The sequence below is a fragment of the Sphaerodactylus townsendi genome, linkage group LG17 (assembly GCF_021028975.2).
Source record: "Sphaerodactylus townsendi isolate TG3544 linkage group LG17, MPM_Stown_v2.3, whole genome shotgun sequence".
Taxonomy (NCBI): domain Eukaryota; kingdom Metazoa; phylum Chordata; class Lepidosauria; order Squamata; family Sphaerodactylidae; genus Sphaerodactylus; species Sphaerodactylus townsendi.
Genome location: NC_059441.1, coordinates 19527806 through 19553177, shown reverse-complemented (window position 1 = coordinate 19553177; position 25372 = coordinate 19527806). Strand labels below are relative to the sequence as shown.

General features: G+C 46.6%; 2 protein-coding genes across 6 annotated transcripts in view; one reads left to right on the top strand and one right to left on the bottom strand.

The window, feature by feature from the left end:
* The first annotated feature begins 517 nt into the window (after positions 1–517).
* Positions 518–10366, top strand: STARD5 (StAR related lipid transfer domain containing 5). Its single transcript, XM_048482192.1, has 6 exons — positions 518–888; positions 2278–2327; positions 5672–5804; positions 6314–6431; positions 7232–7325; positions 8583–10366. The coding sequence occupies exons 1-6, from the start codon at positions 796–798 to the stop codon at positions 8728–8730; spliced, it is 636 nt and encodes a 211-aa protein (XP_048338149.1). The 5' UTR covers positions 518–795; the 3' UTR covers positions 8731–10366.
* Positions 10367–11067: 701 nt separating this feature from the next.
* Positions 11068–25372, bottom strand: part of IL16 (interleukin 16) — a 60852-nt gene continuing 46547 nt past the window's right edge. For 4 of the 5 annotated variants that reach the window (XM_048481693.1, XM_048481694.1, XM_048481691.1 and 1 more), the window contains exons 15-21: positions 24891–25035; positions 20874–21969; positions 18653–18836; positions 16178–16279; positions 15200–15440; positions 14485–14610; positions 11068–11449 (exon numbers count right to left, since the gene is read on the bottom strand). In XM_048481693.1, coding sequence (XP_048337650.1) covers positions 11253–11449; positions 14485–14610; positions 15200–15440; positions 16178–16279; positions 18653–18836; positions 20874–21969; positions 24891–25035 — 2091 coding nt within the window. In that variant the 3' untranslated portion in view covers positions 11068–11252. Of the gene's footprint in view, positions 11450–14484; positions 14611–15199; positions 15441–16177; positions 16280–18652; positions 18837–19219; positions 19753–20873; positions 21970–24890; positions 25036–25372 lie in introns of those variants that run through there. The other variant, XM_048481695.1, reaches the window with a different exon arrangement.

Genomic DNA, 25372 nt, shown 5'->3' with positions numbered 1-25372 from the left:
TGGAGAGCCAGCGTGGTGTAGTGGTTAAGAGCAGGTGGATTCTAATCTGGAGAACCGGGTTTAATTCCCCACTCCTCCACCTGAGTGGCAGAGGCTTGTCTGGTGAACCAGATGTGTTTCCACACTCCTACATTCCTGCTGGGTGACCTTGGGCTAGTCACTGTTCGCTTGGACCTATCTCAGCCCCACCTACCTCCCAAGGTGTCTGTTGTGGGGAGAGGAAGGGAAAGGAGTGTGTAAGCCACCTTGAGTCTCCTCCTTACAGGAGAGAAAGGTGGGCTATAAATCCAAACTCTTCTTCTTGTGAAAAACGAGAGCATCCCCATTCAGCAAAGGTTTCCCAGGGTTTTTACCCGCACAACTGACTGGGAAGTGTGATGCAAGCAACGTACTCTCAGACCCAAACTCTCCATTGAAGTGAATGGGCGGTCCATTGCTGCAATGCCCAGAGCTGCGAAACCCAACCGTGACGTGTGTGAGGCCCCCTGTTGACATTAAGGGGACGTAGGATTAGGCTTGTTGGAGTGGTTTGTTCCTTGGACTTGTTGTGCGGGAGGCTCTCTGTGGTCTCGGATTCCGGATCGGCCAAGCGTGGGAACCAGCCGTGCGCAACGAGCGTCCGCCCGCGCCCTGGGCGCAGCGCAAAGAGGCGCTCCGGTGCCAGGCAGGAGGCGGCGCTCGACCCGTTGGGCCTATCCCCGGCCGGGCCTGCCCCTTCCGCGGTCTGGCCACGCGGAGGCCCCCTTCTCCTTCCCCGGCTTCGGGGAGCCACTCCTTCGCCCTTCGCAGCCGGCCATGGAGGGCTACCGAGAAGCCGCCACGCGGGCGGCGGAGACGCTGCAGAGCTACCGGGAGGATCTCGGCGGCTGGCGGAGCTGCAAACGCACGGTGAGCGAGCGGCTTGGCGCCTCCGCCTGGCACCTTGCAGGATGGCAACCCCACGCAAGGCCCCTACTAGAGGTGGTACAGTCTGGAGGGGGTAGACGGCTCCCACCTGCAGACTCCCCTCGCCCCCTTTACTCTCCTCTTTCAGGAGTCATCGTCACACTGACGGCTCCACTTGGGGCTGCGTTTCCGCACACCCCACACTCCCAAAGCTTCCAGATCCTCTGCCACGGATGCAGGCGAAACGTCAGGAGAAAATGCTACCGGAACACGGCCATACAACCCGGGAAACCCACAACGCTCTAGTGATTCCGGCCGTGAAAGCCTTCGACAATACGTTCTCACCGAAATTATCTGCAGGAAGGAACCAGAAGGACCGGTTCCTCCTCCCAGCCCTTTCCCTGTCGTGTCAGTTTTTCATTCAAAAAGGAATTCTCTCTCCCGGTGCAGCAGTTTGTCTCCGTTCCATGTGTGGAGCAGAGCGGCGGGACGACTCCTGAAAGAGGAGAGGAAGAGGCGGTTTGTAGGTGGGGGCTGGCATTTTTGAAAGGTCTCCCATTTAAGGGGCAAAATCTCCCCTTGAAGAAGAAAAGCAGCCTGTCAAAGAAGGGAGTGTCTAATTTAGCCTATTGCTTGCTGATATTGACAAGCTGGAATGTGTCCAGAGGAGGGCAACCAAAACAGTAAAAGATCAGGAATCCATGTGTAGAAAGAGGCCTAGGAAGCTGGGGAGGTTTAGTCTGGAGAAGGGAAGGTTAAGATACCTTTGTTTAGATATTTGAAGGGATGTCCTGTTGAAGAGGGAGCAAGCTTGTTTTGTGCTGCCTCAGAGACTAGGGCCAGGAGTAATGGGTTCAAGGTGAAGGAAAAGAGATTCCACCAAAACTTTATGAAGAACTTTCTGACTGTCAGGGCTGTTCGACTTCACTGCCTCGAAGAGTGGTGGAGTCTCTTTCTTTGGAGGTTTTTAAACAGAGGCTGGATGAACATGTGTCGGGAGTGCTTTGATTGTGTGTTCCTGCATTGCAGGGGGTTGGATTTGATGGCCCTTGGGGTCTCTCCCAACTCTATGATTCGATGATTCTATCGTCTAGGTGTCTGCTTCCAGGGTGGGTATGAGAGAGCTCAAAGTCTCAAGAATCCCTTACATGCAGTGGATAAGGCAATAGCTTATTCTTTCAGGTTTCTGCCCACCTCATCCTTTTGCAGGTGAGCATCCAGAGTGATGCACATTTCCAATTTCTCAAGAATTCTTCCTCAGGTATCCAAACATGCACAAGAGAAGTGTTGCATTGTATTATCGTGTCGACGCTGTTTTAAATCTGAACAAAAGGAAAAAGTAAAAGATAGCAACTATCAAGTAGCTTATTATTTGCTTAATTCTCTTTGCAGAATGAAGTTTCTGTTTCTTGGAAGCCATCGACTGAATTTCATGGAAACATGTAAGTAAAATGTATACAGTTAGGGAAGCTGAATTGGGGACTGCCTACCCACCGGATTACCTGTGGCATGTACAGTGCAATCCTGTTCAGAGTTATCCCTGTCTAAGGCCATCGAAGCCACTGTGCTTAGAAGGGTTTAACTCTGTTTAGGATTGCATTCTTACAGCCCTATCCTGTGTGTGGGGTGTGTGAATTTATTTATTTATTTATTGAATTCCTACCCCGCCCATCCCCGAAGGGCTCAGGGTGGCAATACAACAGATAAAACCAAATACAGTTAAAACAGCAATAAATATTTAAAACGCAACAACAGAACAAATTCAGCAATATCATCGATGATGGCAGCTTAACCCCTACTATCCCCTGGGAGGCCAATAATAATAGATGTCAGCCCGGCCGGCCCCTAGAAAATGCACGGTGGAAGAGCTCCGTCTTGCAGGCCTTGCGGAAAGAACTCAGATCCTGCAGGGCCCTGACCAATGGAGCCAATGAAGGTGGTGCAGGGCCACACTGACCTGTTTGTCCCCTCTGCTGGCACAAGGGGCACCCCTGCTGGTGGAGAGGGCAGGGCAAAAGGTGCCAGTGGCCAAACTGCAGACCGCAGTTGCCAGTGATTGTGTATTGAGCCCCTTGGGGGACAGTGGTATATAAATCGAATAAATACATAAATACATAAATTGGGCTGCCCATTTACTTCCACTTGAAATGTTTCGTTTGGCCCATGTTTTCTTTCAGTGCTGTACAAGACAGCTAAGTTGGGAAAGCTGTCTTTGGTTGGTGATTGGAAAGGGCTGTGATTCAGCGGCAGAGCCTGCACTCTGCGCTCAGCAGATCCCAAGTGTAGCCCCCGGTATCTTCAGTTTAAAAGGTCCAAGTGACAAATTATGTGAAGGACTTCTGCCTGTGATCCTGGAGAGCCTCTGTCACAGTAAATAATATGAATGTTGACAGACCTACATTCTGAATGAGGCTGCTTTGTGCATTCATCCCTAGAAAGTTAAGAAAGACTCCATTTTCGCATTAGCCAGGCAGGTGTGTTAGACCTTTGTGCCCTCTTCTCTTTAAAAAGCAGTTCTGCACAAGCCCCCGTTGAACACACATGGGCCTCCAGAGAGCATGTAATCCCAATGTGCTAAATTATGTTATTCTGATTTCCTTCAAGATGGGGGAAGATAGACACACCAACAAGGTTTCCAACATCCAGGCGTCATTGCATTGAGAAACTACCAAAGGGCACAAGCAAGTTGTCAGTCAGTGTAAATAGAAAAACGTTCCAAATGTGAAGCAGGAAGGAGCCAAAGATGACCAAATACAAAACCACTCTTGATAGTTATGCATGCAGTTTTGTGCTGAGTGAGGTTTCCAACCTTGGTTGTGGTGGGTTTTCCAGGCTGTGTGGCCATGGTCTGGTGGATCTTGTTCCTAACGTTTCGCCCGCATCTGTGGTGGGCATCTTCAGAGGAAGTCTGCTATATACTGTGTCCAAGCAATGTAACCTTGCTTGGCTTCCAGAGTCTTGTTTACCATTGTTTACCATAATTATAATTGACTTGTTTACCATTGTTTACCATAGTTATAATTGACTCTCCACTGGAACAAGATCTATCAGACCACGGCCACACAGCCCGGAAAACCCACAACAACCAGTTGAATCCGGCCGTGAAAGCCTTCGACAATACATTTTCCAACCTTGGTTTGCTGCTTTCCCAGTCCTAAGCACCTTCATGGAGACTAAGGCCGTTTCTGCACGGGCATTTAATGGCGGCCTGGAGACAGCAAAAACGCCGTCTCCAGGCCGCCATTCGCGCCGCCCGCCCGGCCCGAAGCCGGTGTTTCCCCAGAGCGCTCGGAAGCGCTCTTGTTGGGGAAACACTGCCCTGAAGCCGCTGCCGAGTGAACGGCAGCGGCTTCGGGACGCCTCCCCCACCCGGCACTTACCTTGTCCCTGGGCCTCCGGCGTGTCGCCGAGGCCTGGGGACACGCCCCCCTGCCCTGTGCCGCTGGAGCAGGCGCGCAGGGCCAGGGGGGCATGTTCCCAGGCCTCGGCGACGCGCCGGAGGCCCGGGGACATGCCAGGTCTCCGTCGTCGAGGTGCCGGCGCGAAATGCGCCGACCTAGCCGTTTCCGCCTCCGTGCGGAAACGGCCTAAGCTCTGGTCTCTTCAAGATGTCAGACTGAGGTTATAGAATTTTGAAACATACTATTCCAACCTTCCTAATGGTTGTCACATTTTATGGGTATATTATAAAAATACACATATGTATATTTTCAATGTGAGATTTATATTTACAGCACAAATCATTTTGATTGTCAGGATGGTTTACAGTTTCAAACTCAAGAAAGCATAGAAATGTGATTCAACTCAAGCTATGTGATTAAGGAGGCTTTGCACCTTGAAGAAAAATCCTCGAAAGCAGACTTCTAAATTGCAAAAACCGCTTGTGCTTGGCTTCCAGAGTCTTGTTTACCATTGGACTAATTATAACTGACTCTCAGGGGGCCTTTCCCCACTTACCGTAAGCCCCGCGCTACTTGAGGAGTGTAGCGCGGGGTTCCTCCTCCCTCCTCCTCGCGGCAGGGGCGTACACAGCGCCTTAACCGCCCCGGGACGCCTGCCGGGCTGTCGCGCCCCCATAGCTACGCGGCAATTCCTGGCGCTCTTCCGAACGGCGCCTTTTGACGACCCCGCACAGAGCGGGGGGGGAGTCGTAGGGAGCGCCATGGTACAGCGCTATTAGATGCCAGCAGCATTGAGAGCAGCGCGCGCCATAGGGGGGATGGAAAGGAGTGGGGAAAGGCCCAGTGTCTTGGTTAGAATGAGATTAGAATAGTAAGAGAAGTTGCCTGGAATTGAGACGTGCTTTTCTTCCTGTGTTCTGAATTCTGTTGTAATTGAATGCTTTATATAATAGGCAATTGTTGTTTTTAATTGCACTGTGATGCTTTACTATAAATTTCATAAATATTTATTGGTTGTCTTTTTGTATGCAGCAGGGAGTGAATTGCACTTGTATTTCATTTGTACTTGCCACTCCCGGGTTTGGTTTTTTCTTTACTTTAGGTTGTCACATTTTCACATATTGTTCTGTGTAGAAAACCTCCCTGCAAGTAGAATTCTAGCATATGCAAATGTGCTAACTTTCTACTTGCAGTGAGTTTTTAAAGTTAAGTATATGGAGAATTAGCCCAAACTGGGGAGATCTTAAGAGCTACCATTGAGAATTCTACCAATTTCTATACCAAAGGAGGCCTTTTGGAGGGAAATTTGGAATGTCATATGCAAACCCCAGTTCGCGTTTCATTTATCTGCTTCTTTCCTTTTTCTGCTCTCCCTTCTTGAATAGATACAAAGCAGAAGGAATTCTGCCTGCAGAACCAGAGGTTGTGTTTAAATGCTTAAAACCAGAGGCTGGAGGTCTTAGAGAAAAATGGGATAAAAATGTGAAGGAACTATTGATCATTGAGATAATTGACGAAGTAAGTACAACGTAGAGCTCATTTCTGTGTGGACCCCTCCCAATGCTTGAAACAGCATTCCAGAATTGAGCCCTTGCAACAGTCCTGAATTGTGTGCCTGCTTTTCGATTTCAATATCTTTCATATTGATGACACTTAGTTTTCTGAGGTTTACCATGGAGCTGGGTTTGCAAACAGAATGTTGTGGATCCAACCCTTTCCGCTCCTCCCCCCATCCACATGGCTGTTTAGTTGGCACTGTAGACCCCACCTCCTTAACTGAAGATGATCCCTGCAGGATTGGACCCAAAATGCCAACTAGTTTACCATTGCACAGTGGTCAGCAGAGGATTCTGGGAACCTTCAAAGACTGGGGCAACATGTTGTTGTAACCCTGTCAGCTCAGGTCGTATCCAGTCCTAGCTTTGCTGAAATGATCCCAGCTTACTCCCAGTGTGCTCTGAGTGTAACTGTATAAATGAAGAATCCCAGCAAAAATATTGCAACATAACCTTTCTTGTGCTTTGCAGAATATCTGCATCGTTAGAACTATCACACCTTCTGCGTTCATGAAGATAATTTCTCCGAGAGATTTCTTGGATGTGGTCCTGATTAAGCAGGAAGAGGATGGGACAATTTTTTCAGCAGGTAAGTTAGTTAGCTTAGTTTACTTACAGTCATTGACCAGCAGTCATTGACCAGCAATATAGGCAGGTAAATTCTTTAAATGGCTGCCTTGTTGTAAGATTGATCATTCTTACATTGTTGTTTTTTATTATTTTACTGTATTTTTGTCCTTTGGAAGCTGCCTCACGATTCTGGAGCATGCAAACTCTTTCAATGAGTGATAATCACAGAATATTTTGTTCCAAATACTGGAAGAAGAAGAAGAAGAGTTTGGATTTATATCCCCCCTTTCTCTCCTATAGGAGACTCAAAGGGACTGACAACCTCCTTTCCCTTCCCCCCTCACAACAAACACCCTGTGAGGTGGGTGGGGCTGAGAGAGCTCAGAAGAACTGTGCCTAGCCCAAGGTCACCCAGCTGGCATGTGTGGGAGTGCACAGGCTAATCTGAATTCCCCAGATAAGCCTCCACAGCTCAGGCAGCAGAGCAGTGAATCAAACCCAGTTCCTCCAGATTAGAGCACATCTGTTCTTAACCACTACGCCACTGCTGAAGTATGAACGAAGTGCAGTGGAAGCTGTTTATGGGGTGGATGGTACAGCAGCCTTCCCCTTCAGGCTGTTTCCCACCATTCTCTAACCATGGATGACGCCAACTCTCCCAGTTTTCACGGCTCTTTGTTTGCGACAAGGGTTCTGTGTAGCATTTTACAAGAAAAATGCTTCTGTTTTACCCCCTCGTGTTAAATTTCTGTATTTACTTTTTAAGATTTGTTCATAATACCTACATTTTGTTTCCCCACCATTCCCCTTTCCTCGCAGCAACCAATGTAGAGCATCCGCAGTGTCCTCCGGAACCAGGTTACGTGAGGGGGCGGAATTATCCTTGTGGCTGTTTCTGCGTTCCCGTCCCAGGGTAAGACTTGTTTACCAGTTACAGACTAGTTTTGCTGGGAGACAAAGGCCAGTAATAAATAATCACACCAATTTGTATTTTTGTCAGCACATTGGGTTTGCAATATTTTTTCACTGTCTGTAGTGACCACCAAGAATCCACCAGGGTCACTATGCAGAGAAAGGGAATGACAAACCACTTTGTTTGTCTCTTGCCTTGAAAACCCTACGGGATCACCATAAGTCAGCTGTGACTTGATGGCATTTTACTTACACAGACACACAGGCTCATTCCGCACATGCAGAATAATGCACTTTCAAACTGCTTTCAGTGCTCTTTGAAGCTGTGCGGAATGGCAAAATCCACTTGCAAACAGTTGTGAAAGTGGTTTGAAAACGCATTATTTTGCGTGTGCGGAAGGGGCCACACACACACACACACACACACATCCTAATCCTTCATCCAACAACCTTGATCCAACAACCTTCTATGAGCTAAGCAGATGCTGTCTCTGCCATAGAAGAAGAAGAGTTTCGATTTTATACTCCACCTTTCTCTCCTGTAAGGAGACTTAAGACGGCTTACAAACTCCTTTCCCTTCCTCTCCCACAACAGACACCTGGTGAGGTAGGTGGGGCTGAGAGAGTTGGGAGAGAACTGTGACTAGCCCAAGGTCACCCAGCAGGAATGTAGGAGGGCGGAAACACATCTGGTCCACCAGATAAGCCTCCACCACTCAGGTAGAGGAGTGGGGAATCAAACCCAGTTCTCCAGATTAGAATTCACCTGCTCTTAAGTACTGCACCACACTGATTACTGAGATAGGGTGACTGCACAAAGCCGCCCAGTAAATTTCATATCAGATTGGCCCTTTGCATTTCCTGGATCCTAGTCCAACACTATCAATGGCAACCTATTGGCCCAGTTGCCATTATCAATGGTCAGTAGCCAAGGCAGTATACCTCTGAAAACCGTATTTGAAAATAATTATGAAGGGCTGCTGAGTTCATGCCCTCCTTATGGGTATCCTGGAAATAGCCACTTGGCCAGTTTTGAAAACAGGCTGCCAGGCTGCATGGATTCTTGGTCTGACTTAATCGGCCTCAATTTTTGTCATCTTTGGGATAAATATGTAAAAGCCCAATAACTGGAAAGCATCAAGATCACACACATGAAGGCGTAGCAATATCTGTGCACGAACGTACTCTTGTCCTCTGCTCTGCATTTCTGATTCCAAAGGCTGCATGCCTTGATATATTTGGGGTTTTTCCTCCACAGGGATCCAAACAGAACCCAGCTGATCAGCTTCTTCCAGAGCGATCTAAGTGGGAACCTTCCCCATTCTATTGTCGACTCCTTCTTTGCGAGCAGCATAGCTGAGTTTTACAGCAATCTGGCCAAAATGGTGAAGACACTCGTGGCTTAAGCAGTATTTCTTTTTCCTACAAAAGTTGAACCAGCAAAATGTCTGTATTTCTGCCGTATTGCGATTGCAGGACGGCATCAAGCATCTGGAAAATCCCATTAATGTTTCAGTGGGAAAGATTTGACCTTGTTCACTGGAATCGGTGGGGCTTGGAAATGCTAGGCCATAGACTGGAAGAAATTCTTTTGGCTTTTTTCTGTGCTAAGTGTCACATCGGTTGGAAGAAAAAGCCCCTTAAGTTGTTGGAAGGTTTCAAACTTTGCTTATGGAGTGATAGGATATAGGGCACTGTAATCTCTCTGTCTTTTTAAAGAAACAAGTTTCTAGTCCACAAGGCTATGGAAGATAGGCTGGAAAGTGTGGGTGATGTTTATCCAGGTTAAGGCCACAGGTTGATCTGGATTTCAGGTTTTGGTGCCCTGTGTATTTCTTTGTACCTCTCGATGACTAACTGGTTCAGACCTGTTCCTGATACGTGCCAGATGTTGCTTGTGTACTGCGATTTGGAATATATGGGGTGTGTTAGTGATACGCCTGAATTGAAAGGGTTGTTCCACCTCCACAGACGCTCCTGTGGTTTATATGCAAAGACTTCTTGTCTGTGTAAGAAGTTTGCAACTACAAACCATGCATGCAGTTGTTTTCTCAAGGAATCCAGCCTTTTTTGCATAGCAAGCAAACCTACTTTGCTTGCGATGAAAACAATTAGGAAGAACATGCCTTCACACGTACTTGCTGGCACGGAAGCTGTTATAAAGGCAGCAGCCACCAAGTCCCAAGTCAAGTCCCAAATCCAAAGTAAGGCTTAAGCACATAAACAAAATTGGGAAGATCTTGGACAAGGAGTTTTGTGCTCCATGTCCTGGTGCAGTGAGACACATGTGGAACTTCAAACCGTCATTTGACCAATAGCTTCAATGAATCGAGAAGACCTTGTGGTCAAAAATTCCCCATGCCCATAAACGTTTTCCATTCAGGTCTACAGGGCCATCAACTAGAGCTATGGATGCAAAAACCTATTACCAAGTATTGTTGAAGGCTTTCGTGGCCGGATTCAACTGGTTGTTGTGGGTTTTCTGGGCTGTGTGGCCTGGTAGATCTCGTTCCTAACGTTTCGCCTGCATCTGTGGCTGGCATCTTCAGAGGTGTATCACAGACAGAAAACTGAAGATGCCAGTCACAGATGCAGGCAAAACGTTAGGAACGAGATCTACCAGACCACGGCCACACAGTCTTGAAAACCCACAACAACCAGTTACTACCAAGTCTCCATCTATTAAATGGGCTTATGAGAAAATTTGCCTGGTGAGCAGAATATCACAGGCTCAGCTCTTGCTGGACTATACCAGTTCAGACAGCAGGAGAACTTTTCACTACTTGAAAACTAGCTTGGTAGGGAGAATGCTTCTCCAAGAGTCCTCTTTATGCGGGGAGTTTTTACATGGGGAAGATATTAAAATGTGATTTTAGAAACTGTAGTCTGACAAAGTATCGCTCTAGATCTGCACCATGTCATTATGCAATTAATGTATGGGTCCTATTGGCCTGCCTTGCAGGGTTATTGTGAGATACTACTGTATAACTGATAATAATATAAATAATGTTATTAATAATAAAAAGGTGGTGGTTTTTTAAATGGTGGCTGATCTCTTTTGTACTTGTGTTGCAGTTGGAAAGCCTCTACCGGCAGCCATAAACAAAAAGCTGCAGGGATAATTTAAGTAAACATCAGTGCTGAAAATTCATTTGGCAGGCAAAATGGGGAGGGCATGTTGAACACTGTGTACTTAAATTCAGCCGCTTTCTTTTCATTTGTGATTCCTAAACAGGCAGAGGAGTCCATCTCTGCCAAAATTACATCACTGCAATATAGAATATCTAAAGCAAAAGAAATACAATACTACTGTCTTATCAAAAGTATATTGTTCAGCCTTCCACACATGCAGAATAATGCACTTTCAATCCACTTTCAATGCACTTTGCAGCTAGATTTTACTGTATGGAATAGCAAAATCCACTCGCAAACAGTTGTGAAAGTGGATTGAAAGTGCATTATTCTGTATGTGCAGAAGGGGCCTTGGTTTTGGTAAAGCTTTCTACAGATGTATTAACTTCATGTGTATAGTAAGTATGAGGTTGTGTTATTTATTTCACTGTATATAGAGTTGTGTATGTAATTTTTATTTTGGCATTGAACAGTATTCAAAATACTGCACATACTGTACTGTAGCGTATTTCTTTTGTTTTAGAAACGCCGGGCATTTCCCCTCATTCTGCTGATGGATCACCAAATCTGTTCCACCATAAAGCTGTTGTTTCATTCGCTACACCCATACATTTGTTAACAGCTCACAACAGCTGCTTTATTCATGTAGAAATCACAAACACTGAGCGATTACACACATGCCTTCCCTTGCTGTTAAGGTCCAGATATTGTCTGTCCTGAAATTGGCTGTAGCTTCGGTGATAAATGCAAGCTTTTAGGTCCTTTAAAAAAAAGCAGTCCTGGGTTTGTTTTGAGTTTATTCTTCTCCTCGAAGAGATTCGGCTGATCTGGCCCTGGAATTTTTTCTCTTGATGACTGCTGTAACAGGTCCATCAGGTAATGTCTTGATGATGTTCCAGGCTTCAAAACGGGTTAGTCCTTGTATCAGGGTTGTGTGCACCTGCAGTAATTCATCACCTGGCTGAACCATGGGACTCTGTTCTGATGCCACCCCTAAGGGAAACAATGGGAGTTTTCCTTCAGTTAGATCAGCTTTTACAAAAACGATTGACTTTTTCCACATGGGTTATTTGCCTCATGATCAATTCTTTTGGGAAAGAGAGGAAGAGTTTGGATTTATATCCCCCCTTTCTCTCCTGTAAGGAGACTCAAAGCAGCTTACAATCTCCTTTCCCTCCCCCCCTTCCACAACAAGCACCCTGTGAGGTTGGTGGGGCCGAGAGACCTCCGAAGAACTGTGACTAGCCCAAAGTCACCCAGCTGGCAAGTGTTGGAATGCACAAGCTAATCTGGTTCACCAGAAGCCTCCACAGCTCAAGTGGCAGAGCAGGGAATCAAACCTGGTTCTCCAGATTAGAGTGTCGTGGTGCATTAGTATGACTTCTAAGATTTATCCAGCTTTACTTCAGTCTTTCCTAAACTTGCTTTGCTGCAACGTTATGGAAACATCGCAGCAAAGCATGGATGGTTGCAATATGGGTAAAAAAGTTTGGATTTTCCTGGGTCTGCCTGCACAGTAACCATTTTCCCTTTTCTGTTCCTCACAGCTACTATTTCCTTCCCTCCCCTATTGTGCTTTAAAAAAAATTAGGCAGTTGAAAATTGTATTGTTGAAAGCTACCATAGCTAGAATCAACTGACTGTTGTGGGTTTTCCAGAGGCTGTGTTGTCGTAGTCTGGTAATTTTTGGACCAAACGTTTTGCCTGTATCTATGGCTGGTGTCTTCAGAGGCATGTCACAGTACCAAAAACATTAGGTACTGTGACATGCCCAAACAGCCAAGAAAACCCACAGTTGATGCAAGTTACTAACCGTTTGCAAGTTACAGTCAGTTTATTTATTTGATTTTTATCCCATTCTATTCCTGCAGGGGTCAGTTTGCAAGTTACAGTCAGTTTACATACAGAAAGTGGTTCTAAATTCTTCACGCTCTTGTATCTCTTATATCAAGAATGCCAATGCAATTCTGGGATGCATCATTAAGAGTATGGTGTCTAGATCGAGGGAAGTTATTGCACCGCTCTACTCCGCATTGGTCAGACCTCCCCTAGAGTACTGGGTTCAGTTCTGGGCACCACCATTTCAGAAGGATAGTGACAAGCTGGACCGTGTCCAGAGGAGGGCAACCAAAATGGTAAAAGGTCTGGAATCCATGCCCTATGAAGAGAGGGAGCTGGGGATGTTTAGTTTGGTGAAGAGAAGGTTAAGAGGTGACATGATAGCCATGTTTAGATATTTGAAGGGATGTCATGTTGGTGAGAGAGCAAGCTTGTTTTCTGCTGCCTCAGAGACTAGGACCAGGAGTAATGGATTCAAGGTGCAGGAAAAGAGATTCTACCTAAACATTAGGAAGAACTTTCTGACTGTCAGGGCTGATTGACTTCACTGCCTCAAAGAGTTCATGGAGTCTCCTTCTTTGGAGGTTTTTAAACAGAGGCTGGATGAGCATAAGCTATGTCGGGAGTGCTTTGATTGTGTGTTCCTGCATGGCAGGGGGTTGGACTTAATGGCCCCTGTGGTCTCTTCCAACTCTATGATTCTATGATCTCAATTGTTACCTTCCACTGCACCTCTTTTTTATCAGCTGCCTATCTCCATTCCTGCATTGCTTAAGCTTTCCCACCCAGGCTTTCCCATCCAACCAAAGCTCCAAATATTTTTGGCACATATTTCTCAGGCTGAACAGGGACTAGATTTTCTCATGCATTACAGGTTAACTATCTAAGCAGAGCCACAAGCAGAGGGATTGCCAATCTCTGGTTTAGTTCTTGATCACATCTGAATTTCAGATAATAACTTCTCATGCTGTATATCCTGCATTTCATAGGCCTTTGACCCTGCTGCATTAAAAAGAAAAGAGATTCATCATGTCCTTGTGTACTACTGTAATGGCCTTTATCTGTCAAAATAGACTTTTGTTCAACAAAAAGAGTGTGAATAGATTCAGTTTCTGAAAATCCAACTTGAAAATAAGTTCTTGTTTCCAAAAACCTGTGGCATCTGCAAGTATCCTAAGGCTCAAATCAGATGACTTGCTGAACGATCTGTGGGGTTTTTGTTTTGAACGGAAATGGCCAGCTGGGCCTCTGAATTCAGGTCAGGACCTTTGCATGGTAGGAAAGGGGTGTGTGAACTTTCCCCCCACCATGATTTCCCAGTTGAAACACATATACACAGCTGGAATTATTCTTGAAAGTGGAAGGAAACATGACCTAATCACAAATTTTCTAGTATCACACCTGGTTTGGAAGAAGAAGAAAAAGAGTTTGGATTTATATCCCACTTTTCTGTCCTGTAAGGTGACTCAAGATGGTTTACAAGTTCCTTTCCCCTCCTCTTCCCACAACAGGCACCTTGTGAGGTAGGTGGGGCTGAGGAAGTTCAGAGAAAATATCCGAGCGAACAGTGACTAGCCCAAGGTCACCCAGCAGGAACGTAAGAGTGTGGAAACACATCTAGTTCACCAGATAAGCCTCTGCCTCTCAGGTGAGCAGTGGGGAATCAAACCTGGTTCTCCAGATTAGAATCCACCCACTCTTAACCATCTGGCCAGCCGGACTGACTTGATTATTGCCATCATTGACCTCTCGTGGGTACGGCAGGGGGAGGAGGGAGAGATGTTGCTATCTGCGGTTGTTTTTATTGGTTTTTATCTGTATGTAATGGTTTTATGGTTGTTTATCATTCACTGTCCTGAGCCCTGTTGGGGAGGGTGGGATGTAAATGTGAAAGTAAAATAAATATAACACCATGCTGAGACTTACTGATATCTGGAATCAAAATTATAGAGAGCTGGAATGAAATCCCAGCCAGGGCAGCTAACCTGTTGCACAAAGATATGACCTCCCTCCCTCCCTCCCTCCCTCTACACAGCAACCTATACAACGTACTTTTGTTTAGAATCAAGCGTTTTGCACAAGACCCTCTGTTATCTTTGCAAAATCACAGCGCCCCTGTTGAACCTCAAGGATTCCCCCCACCCCAGTTGGGAAAAGGATCTGGCACGTCAGTATTTTGCCATTTTTACCTTTAAAAAGTCTGTTGATGGTTATGGGCTTATCTCCGTGGATGGAGCCTTTCCCACCCTCTAAACTGAATCCTAAGCCTGCGGACGTCTTCTCCAACTTGACAGTGAAGATGATGTCTTCAGATGCTGAATGGAAAGAGAACATTGTTAGTAGGTGAGGTGTGAAATGACGAGGAAACCATGCCTTGATTGTAATGTTCAAAGTGTGCTAGCAAAACTCACAATACATATCAGGGATTTTGCAAGGATGGTTTGACAATGAAATTTCAGGCAACACTACAAATAATTTCCTGTAACATGTACTTGTGAAGGATATGCAGGAATATTCCCTTCTGTTCTTTTGTCATGGGGGAGAAACCTCTTGTGATCTGACTGGCATGAAGAAGTGAAGAGTTTGGATTTATATCCCCCCTGTCTCTCCTGCAGGGAGACTCAAAGGGGCTTACAATCTCCTTGCCCTTCCCCCCTCACAACAAACACCCTGTGAGGTGGGCGGGACTGAGAGAGCTCCGAAGAACTGTGATTAGCCCAAGGTCACCCAGCTGGCATGGATTGGAGTGCACAAGCTAATCTGGTTCACAAGATAAGCCTCCGCAGCTCCAGTGGCAGAGCAGGGAATCAAACCCGGTTCTCCAGATTAGAGTGCACCTGCTCTTAACCACTACACCACGCTGGCTCTCCAGTTGCAACCCACAAATTATTATCAGGTACTCACGAGAATCTGTTGACGCTTCTGATGCAGAGGAGTCGACAGAAATGTTGAAGCCGGTTTCTCCCTTTTGAGGCTTCCTAGTGACGATCACGGCCTGCTTCGGGTGCCGAGCCCTTCTTAAGATCTCCAGGGCTTCGTTGTGAGCAGCACCCTTGAGACACTTCCCATTAATTGATAGGACTTCATCTCCTTTCTGGATGGTTCCTTCTTGGGCTGATAATCCACTGGGAAAGACTCTGTGAACCTGATAGAAAACCCAGCCAAGAAAAGGGGTCATGGTAAAGTAAGATGGTTTTTGACTGATATTTCCCACCAGCCCCTGCCCCTTCACTGTGGCACTGTGGCACAATCACCAGTGTCGTGGCCTGCTGCCCAACGCCACCTCTCGTGTTGGCCCAGGTGAGGGAGGTTGGAGCCGTCTGCGCCACAGGGTGGAGTCCAGCCTGACCACCCAGCCTGGCCTCTCTGCCATTGCTGCCTTTGCTCACCTGGCCCAGCTGCCAGTGTGGCCCTCAAGAGCAGCAGCAACAGGTAGGGTACTGGTACCACCACAGGGGAGCTCCGACCATTGGGCCTGCGAGACATGCCTGGCCTGGCCACAAAAGGGCAGCCATGTTGCGCTCCTGGCTGCAAGGGCTTTCGAGACACGGGAGTGCACCAGAGGAGAGGCCGGAGCTGATGGTGTGGAGTCCTCTCCATGGCCAGCAGTACCCTCCAGCCCCATCATCCTCGACAGGTGAGTGAGGTGCCGGGGGTGAGCTGCCCCCATGTACCCCCACCTGGCGCTCCTAGCCTCGCTTCTCTTGTCAGATGCCATGGGACTGGGGGAGTTTCACTGCTCCAAGCACATTTTACTATAGATACGTCCCTGCGTGGAAGAGTGGGGAGTCAAACCCAGTTCTCCAGATTAAAGTCTATAAACTGAGAATAACTCAGTGCTTCTCCTGCCCCCATTCTCCCCACACCTGGCATGTTACTCACGGTAATAGCTTTGTTTTCTAGGTCTACTCCTCCAGCAAGGCTGAAACCAAGCCCCGCGCCTTCTTCCTTGTGTAGAATTGTGACATGAATATCACTGAGTTGCTGTAAGAAGGAGAAGAAGGAAAAGACTTTGGTTACCCTACGGTACATGGATAAGATGCTATCCTGAGCTTTTAATAAAAGGGGAATTCAGGTAGGTGCAGCTACTCCATGGCAAGTTTCCTGTTGCTGGATTTCTCTCTTCAGCGTAACTGATGAGGAATCCAGTCCAACAATGATAAGGAAGACTTCACTGAGCCATTTCTTGCCCCTGATTAAAATCATTTTCTGAGTTCACCTTGTCTACAAAGCGGATGTGTAATGTGTCATTACAGACAACAGAAACATTAGCAAGATGGTGTCTTTGTTGACTTTGTTGGAAACAGAAAGACTGTCTCAGTCCACTGATTGCTGGTCTGTGACCAGTGGTGGGATCCAAAATTTTTAGTAACAGGTTCCCATGGTGGTGGGATTCAAACTGTGGCATAGCGCCAATGGGGCTGGGCGGGGCATGGCGGGGGCGTGGCCGGGCATTGCTGGGCGGGGCTGTGGCAAAGACACAGCCGCTGCGCCGGTCCTTGGGCGGGAGACGAATGCACGCAGGCGCAGGCTGCCTTGCACGCCAGTGCACCTCCTGCTAGACTGCTTCAAGTTCTGCGCGCTACTGCTGAGAGGAGGGGCGCAACTAAGGCAAAAATCACGTGGCAAAATCACCAATTAGTAACCCCCTCTTGGCACACACAAATAATTAGTAACCTACTCTCCGGAACCTGTGGGAACCTGCTGGATCCCACCTCTGTCTGTGACCCTGTTGTCTAAAGACCCTGGGAAACCTTGTACATTTCTGGGGTTCCTTAAAATGGCTATCAGTAATGGTGGACAAGCTCTGCTTGAGGTGATGTGAGGTCACTCAGTGGGGGGCGGGAGAGCACAGGCGGATTCAGGGACACCCCCCTCCCCAAATCCCTGCAAAATCTCTCTTGTCCATTCTCTGTTCTCAACCCCCCTTGCCCCCTGCACATGCTCTAGTTTGTTCTGGACACTTGTCACTTTTGCCAGACAATTGACTTTAACCATGAAATGTCCCACTGATGAGGTCATATCTCAGGCCCTGCCTTCTCCTGTCACATGACTGTGATGCCCTGACACTTCCTGTCATATGCTTGCTGCTCAGTGTGTGCTGTGACCTATGGGGATTGAGTTTGAAGACCATTACCCTAAAACATATCATAATCCTATATAAGGGACCTTTGGCAAACACGTCAATGTGGAATACCTTTCTTTTTGGGGGTGGGGGTGGGGGGTGGGAACATTATACCAAAGAGAAGCATTGTGGCACTGAAAGAGGAAAACACATCACATCTTAACGAAGTGTGAATAGAACCCACCAAGATAATGCATGTGAAATATTCTTAAAAGTAAACCACAATCTGTATAATATTGATTGAAATGCTTCCCCACATAGTACCTACTTTCTCTTTTTCCTCACTGCCTTTCAGTTAACCATCATTTGGTGTTTAAACCCATAAGCCACCTCTCCCCATTTCCGATTTTGGTAAATAATTAAATTGCTCTTTGGAGGCTCAACCTTGGCTGTATTTCAAAGACAACAACAGCTTCCCTAAAAACAAAAAGTAGCAATTCCCCTGCCCCTAACAGAATCCTGCCACTCAAAGAGAGTGACAGGCTTAAACTTGGCTGTCATTCTGAAGGGTATTCAATTAAAAGAGATACTTATTAGCAGAGATGTGGAAGTGGCATCCAGTGGGAAAGGAGAGAGCCAGAGATACCTTGAGTTGCTTGATATAAAAGTTTACTAATTTAAAAGGGTAGGGTTACATGGAATAAAACAGATAAATGCTGCACTGCTCCGTTACATTTACAGTACTAACAATACGCTTAAGACTACATCTTGCTCTCCCTTCCTACTTCTCTCTGTCCATGTGGTCTTCTCCTTTGAAACAAAGAAAACAAGTTAACTTTATACCTTCTGATGTACATGCATTGCTCACTATCATGTAAGCAATGGCTATCTGACTGACCAGTAGCTAATCAATAGTCCGGGTCATAAAACAGTGACTTCAGCAACTTGTTTACATACGAACAGTCAACCCTTTTATAACGGAGTTGTGACAGACACTTGCAAACACCAACACATTCCTATTTTGATGCTGAGTGGTTTGGGAAGAGCCCCGAGAAGGTACCAATGGCATTTGACCAAGGGGGTCTGTCCTTCAGAAACGATGACCCACAGGAGAGCGGGAGAAAGTTTAAAAATTTTAGTTTAGAAATGTTAGACCTGTGTTCCAGGTTCTCTCCCAATCTTCTAATAGTATTGGGTGGCCCAAATCCTGAGCCCATTTAACCATTTACTTTCTTAACATATAACATATAACATCAACATTTAACATCAGTGTTGCCACACGGAAGACTTACTTTTAAAGTTGCCTCGTCTAAAGACTTCACCTCCTCCATGAGCTTTCTCAGTTCTTCAGTGGTGAGGAGACAGATGACGGCCTGCCCAGAGACACCCACCGCTTGCAGTGAACTGCTGCTCTGCCCGTCTTCCTCTTTTTCATTGCCGGTCAGACTGGCACCGAAATCCCTCAGCTCTGAGAGGCTGCTCAGCGTGGGAAGAGGAAATTATGTAAGGAGGGCAACCGGCCTGATCATCTGTCCTGGCACCCTGTTTCCCTAAATGCCCAAGTCAGATAGCCCCCCAAAAAACACAAAATGCAAGGTGCAGAGACCTAAAACTTTCATCTGTTGTTTCTCTCCAGAAACGGGTATTCAGAGTCACACCGAGAAAGCCAACGTGGTGTAGTGGTTTAGACTCCAATCTGGAGAATTGGGATTGATTCCCCACCCCTCCACATGAGTGGCGAACTCTAATATGGTGAACCAGATTTGTTTTCCCGCTCCTCCGTATGAAGCCTACTGGGTGACCTTGGACTAGTCATGTTCTCTCTGAACTCTCTCAGCCCCACCTGTCTCACAAGGTGTCCGTTATGGGGAGAGGAGGGGAAAAGGAGTTTGTAAGCCCCTTCAAGTCTCCTTACAAGAGAGAAAGGCGGAGTATAAATCCAAACTCTACTACTACCGTACTACAACATTTAACCATCATGGATACCAGCCATGCCTTAATGTGTCTAATCTCCTTTTTAAACTGCAGTGGCCATTGCTATCTCTTGTGGCTGGGAGTTTCATATGGAGCAAAAAATAAGTTTTCTTTTGTTAGTCCTGATTGTGCTGCCCATTGGCTTTTTTGGGTGCCTCTCTTTCCACAAAGACACACTTTTGCTTTGTTGCCTACATCTCTACACAAGAGTACAGAAAAGGTGCGCTGTAAAAAGTATGGAGCTGTTTGACAGCCACAACAAGAATGATCAAAAGACTTCCCCTGAGCCCAATTTAAGGGCTTTCAAATGCCTTTGAGATCTCTGTGGATTATCCGTTTTAACTTGCTGCGCCGCCTGAAATTCCACTCTGGAAACTCATCCTACACGAGGAAGGGGTCACCTGAAAAAGCTAGAAGCCTGGGGGTAAAAGAAGAAAGAAATTTGGAACGCCACCTGTCAACTGCTCCAAAGAGCAGTTCCCTTTTGTTAAATGTCTGTCTAGCCAGTAACTACCTTTGCTCCAGTTTCTGCTATTATTGTCTGCGCTGAAAGCACCAGGGCTCTCGCAATACTGCGCAACTACAGGAAGGTGAGAGCGGGGGCGTTTGCCTTGAATGGATTTTTCTGAGGCAGCAGCACGTGTTTGAACTGCAACACAGAAATGTGATGTCAAAATCAAGGCGCTAGGTGCGGCTTAAGTCAGTGGGAGAACTGGGGAATTTTTTGAGGTAGACCTGGATGATTATGACACACTGCAGCTGGTCAGACTTCTACGCCATCGTTTACGTGATGGCTTAAAAAAAAGTACTCTTTTTTTTGTGCATCCACAACTCTGGTTATAAAAGTGTGCTAAGCAGAAAACTAATTAAGAAAACTAATTAAGACAGCAGAGTTGAACTTTTCTTATTTTGCATGCTAGTTAAGTACTGCTGATTTTTAAACTCATGCTCCCCAAGTAGCTTTTTCAAAACAAATTCAAAATGTTGTATCCATCTTGAAATCTCTGAAGCTTGTGCAAATATATTAAGTGCTTACTTAGTGATGTGGTCCCGTTTTGTGTTTCAGTAAATAAATACAGGACAGCAGGTGGATAGGAGACCCTTAGTTCTTACAGAGGAATGTCAAAATAAGGGAGCAGCAATGGTGTAGTGGTTAAGAGCAGGTGCACTCTAATCTGGAAAACTGGGTTTGATTCCCTGCTCTGCCACTTGAGCTGTGGAGGCTTATCTGGGGAACAGATTAGCTTGTGCACTCCCACACATGCCAGCTGGCTGACCTTGGGCTAGTCACAGTTCTTTGGAGCTATCTCAGCCCCACCTATCTCACAAGGTGTCTGTTGTGGAAGGCAAAGGAGTTTGTAAGCCACCTTGAGTCTCCTTACAGGAGGGAAAGGGGGATATAAATCCAAACTCTTCTTCTTCTATTTTATATTTTATTTCCTTATTTCTTTGTAAATAATCTGGAATCCAGCTGTTATGAATTATTGTTTTACTGGTTGTTAACTGCAAATAAGTAAACTAACTAACTCAGGTGCTTACTTAAGTGAAAAGCTGGTATCCGAGGAAGATGGCTCACTTGCATGAAAGAGAGCGATTCCGTTTTGATCCGCGTGAGGCTTTGGCGATCCGTCCTGTGATCTCCACGGGTTTTTCCCAGAACTTTGCGGAGACGGAGGAAGGGAATGCAATGATTTCATTAAAGCCGATGAAAAGTGGCTGCTGATGGAATAGATGTTGCTGTATTTTTCCTCTGTGATCTTCAGCATTTCGGCGGACTGGGCTGAGGTGAGGGGGAAGCTCTGGGCCCTCTGGCCTGGCGTTTTTGTGACTTGTGAGTCGGGCTCAACGCCTTGTGAAGGAATTGAGTGCAAAGGCAGTTTGGGGAAGGTGCTGGCGGCCGTCTTTGAGCCGGGGCCGCGCTTCTCTCTTGGACAACAAGAGGAACTGAGGAGACTTGGATCGAGACACGCTTGACGGCAAGAGCCTTCAGCAGTTGGATGGTCCACATTCCCCAGCAGACTTTGGTTCAGATGCACCGTGGCCGGTTTGGACTCCCTTCTACTGGGAGAGTTTTCATTCTCGGCTGACAGCTTTGGGCTGAGTTTTCTGTTTCCCTTTTCAGGCGATTGTGGAGTGCCCAGATGTTCAAATGAGCTTATTCTTTGCTTTATTGATGACCCTCTAGCTGAGGAACGGCTTATCTTGGAGCCGAATTCGTTGTCAAAAACGCTCCGGTGCTCAGCGGTGTTTTGCCCCGCCGATGCCGCTACATCCGAACTTCCTTTCTTGAAGCCTTTTAGGCTCTGGCGAAACCAGGCCGGTTTGGGCGCGACTGGTGGGCCTTTCTTCATGAAGTCTCCTTCGTCGGATGACTGGGGAGCTTTGGGATCTGCCTCTTCTGTGTCCGATCTCCGCAGGACCCCCTCGGAGCAGCTGGGGGCTTGGCTGTCCTCGCTGCTGTTGACGTTGGGGAGCATGCTCAGGGGGTGGCCGCCTTCCAGCATGCCGGGGTTAAACAGGCTTTTGATGCAGTCCGAAATCCTGACCCAAGGGTCCTCGGTGCTGGCCTCCCAACTGTAATCCACTCTTGCTTGCCTTCTGAGGGCAGGTCTTTGGGATGACGAAGGAGTCTTCCCTGAATCAGAGAATATGTGATTAGCACCAGTAAATATAGATGCCTGCCTCTATTTCTGCCTTCTACCCTATAGCCCTCCTGTCAGCTAAGCTAATTTCCGGTTGTCATGTAGCCCAACCAGAGGGAAAGGATGTGAATGAAATGAATGGTCAGAAGAAGAAGAGTTTGGAGTTATACCCTGCCTTTCTCTCCGTAAAGAGACCCAAGGTAGCTTAGAAATGGCTTTTTCCCGCTCCTCTCCCCGCAACAGACACCTGGTGAGGTCGGTGGGGCTGAGAGAGTTCTGAGAGAACTGTGACTAGTCCAAGGTCACCCAGCAGACTTCATCCGAAGGAGCGGGGAAATAAATCCATTTCACCAAATTAGAGTCTGCCGCTCACATGGAGGAGTGGGGAATCAAACCCGGTCCTCCAGATTACAGTCCATCTGCTCTGAACCACTATACCACTCTGGGGTGGATTGAGCAAACTGCACCTGCCCAGTTAAGGCTATAGTGATATATAGTGCTATAGTGCCAGACCAGGCTTCAAAGGTACAAATTCCTATTCTGCTATGGAAGCTTCCTCGGTGACCTTGGGCCATATATGCATTGGTGTGATCCAAAATTTTTAGTAACAGGTTCCCATGGTGGTGGGATTCAAACTGTGGTGTAGCGCCAATGTGGCTGGACGGGGCATGATGGGGGCGGGGCATTCCTGGGCGGGGCTGTGGCAAGGACGCAGCTGCTGCGCCGGTCCTTGGGCGGGAAACGAATGCACGCAGGCGCAGCCTGAAACGCACGCCGGTGCACCTCCTGCTGGACTGCTTCAAGTTCTGCGCGCTACTGCTGAGAGGCAGTAACTAAGGCAAAAATCACGTGGCAAAATCACAAATTAGTAACCCCCTCTCGGCACACACAAATAATTAGTAACCTACTCTCGGGAACCTGTGAGAACCCACTGGATCCCACCTCAGCATATATGCACTCACACACTCAGTCTAAACTACCTCACAAGGCTATTATGAGGAGAAAATGGAGGCACTTTGGATTCTCACTGGGGAGAAAGGTAGGGTGCGAATGAAATAAAATAACAACCACTCTCCCCACGGCTGTTTGGTGGCAGCCCCCAAAGTCTGCCACCATTGTATCAACTCCCCCCCCCCAGCTGTCTATTCTAGTTGTACCAAAAAAGACAAGGGAGAGACCTCCTCCCTACAACAACAAAAATGAAACTACAAAGTCTGCATAGCAAATTCCTTCAGTCCAGATTCATGTAATCAAGTCGTTTCTTGGATAATATTTCGACACTGACATTTTTTTTAGGTGTTATTGTAACCCCTGTGCTCAGAATGGATTGACCCAGAAAGGGGTGGAGACTCAAAGCAGCAGAAGGCTGCAGAGCTCATGTAGTCTGGAGGAGACAAGGCTACCAGACTCGGACCTTGGTTGGTATAAGTCCTTAACACCTTGTTAAGGTAACTGCAATGTTGTTGGGAACTAGTGGGAAGGTAGTTGTTTATTTTTGCTATGTTGTAAATGTTGGAGTTTATTGTTTCAGGGGTTTTTTATGTTTGTAATGGGTGAGAGTTCTCCTGGAAACCTTCCTCATGTTGAATCCTGTTCACGAAGCCCTTGGAGTCTTCAGGAGCCAACCCACTTGCAAAGAAGAATTGGACTTGGCAGTATCAGTAGACTGTAAATATAAGGACTTGAAAAATGCAACCTGAACAGGGCCTTGAAGTGTGATGTTAAATGTTGATGTTATATGTTAAGAAAGTAAACCATTTTGGTTTTTTAAAATTTGTTGTTGCAAACTCATTCCAAGTTCTGCCCCACAGAACCCACAGATAGAGGTTACGACTTAGGGCGACCCCGTACGGTTTTCAAGGCAAGAGGTGTTTGGAGGTGGTTTGCCATGGCCTGCCTCTGAGACATTTCCTTACCACATCCCTATAAGGTAGGGAAAGTCTTGAGAGAGAATGACTGATGGCAAGTCATCCAATGGGTTTTGTAGCCAAGTCTTCAAGATCCAGGCCCAACTCTCTGTCCACTAACCATTTGATTTTCAGAATAAGCTATTGCTATAAGCTATTGATCCCATTGTGTTTTGATTCATTTAGCTATGCCATGCCCAATTTGCATGATAATTGCATGATAATTGCTACAATGTATCTCTCTTTTCACAATAATGTTCCTGTTTGGCTACAATTTGTCTTTCCTTAAATAAGTACCAGACTAGCTATGGTTGCTCATGAGCCTATGAAGGAAGGAAGAGCCACAAACACAGGAAGCCATATTCGTGAGTAACCATCCATGCAACTGTGCTGTGTTTAAAACTATCAGTCGCTACCCTGTTTCCCCAAAAATAAGACATCCCCTGAAAATAAGATGTAGTAGAGGTTTTGCTGAACTGCTAAATATAAAGCATCCCCCGAAAATAAGACATAGCAAAGTTTTTGTTTGGAAGCATGCCCGTCGAACAGAACACCAGAGCGTGCAGCTGTGCAGCGGAAAAATAAGACATCCCCTGAAAATAAGACATAGCGCATCTTTGGTAGCAAAAATTAATATAAGACACTGTCTTATTTTCGGGGAAACACGGTAATAACTATCTCTATTGACTTCAGTGGATTTTGTGTGTGTGTGTAAAGTGTTGTCGAGTCACAGTTGACTTATGGTGACCTTAGCAAGGGGCTTTCAAGGCATGTTATAAGCAGAGGTGTTTTGTCATTGCCTCCCTCTGCAGAGCCTTCCTTGGTGGTCTCCCTTCCAAGTATTGACCCTGCTGAGATCTGACGAGATCAAGCTACACCAGGCTGCCTTCCCTCCTCAATGATCTTTGACATGATTAATATTACCTACTTTCAGGCCCTTCAGAAAGCACTGAAGTACCCCTGACTCCATGGCATGCATTTTCTGATATTTAATTCCTGTAACATACCTTTGCTGATTTTCTTTCCTTGCTCTGCTGCTGCTAAACGTACCCTGGACTGCTCTGCAGCGCTCAGTGCTGAAGAACTTGCAAAGGAGCTGTGGGTTTTACCCGTAACTGTTTTAGTTCCCTGCCACAACGTGTCTCTCACTTCCTGTGGGATAAACAGGAAACATAAGTGTGACAAAACTCAGTTGAGCAAAGCTGTGTTCTCTGCACCCAGACTGGGATGATAGCACAACAGATAGAACCATCTGATTTCAATTTTTTGGGGGGGGGGCGGGGGCGGGGATGCAATCTAGCCTAGTTTGATAGCTAAGAGAACAAGCTGTGATCCCTGGTTCAAATCTCATTATGCAAAGCGGGAAGGGGCAGCGTGTTCAAATTCCACACAGTTTGTGATTGATGTGATGCCAAACCATTTGCAGGCAGGCCAGATTCAAGCATCACTAATGAGAAAGCCTTTAAGATTAAATTGCCCGTGTGAAACG

Excerpts from the sequence above, each read along its gene's own strand:
- STARD5 (XM_048482192.1), top strand. The coding sequence starts at position 796 with ATGGAGGGCTACCGAGAAGCCGCCACGCGGGCGGCGGAGACGCTGCAG. Across the intron at positions 2,328-5,671 it reads ACTGAATTTCATGGAAACAT|ATACAAAGCAGAAGGAATTC; the intron begins GTAAGTAAAATG and ends CTTCTTGAATAG. Across the intron at positions 5,805-6,313 it reads TCATTGAGATAATTGACGAA|AATATCTGCATCGTTAGAAC; the intron begins GTAAGTACAACG and ends TGTGCTTTGCAG.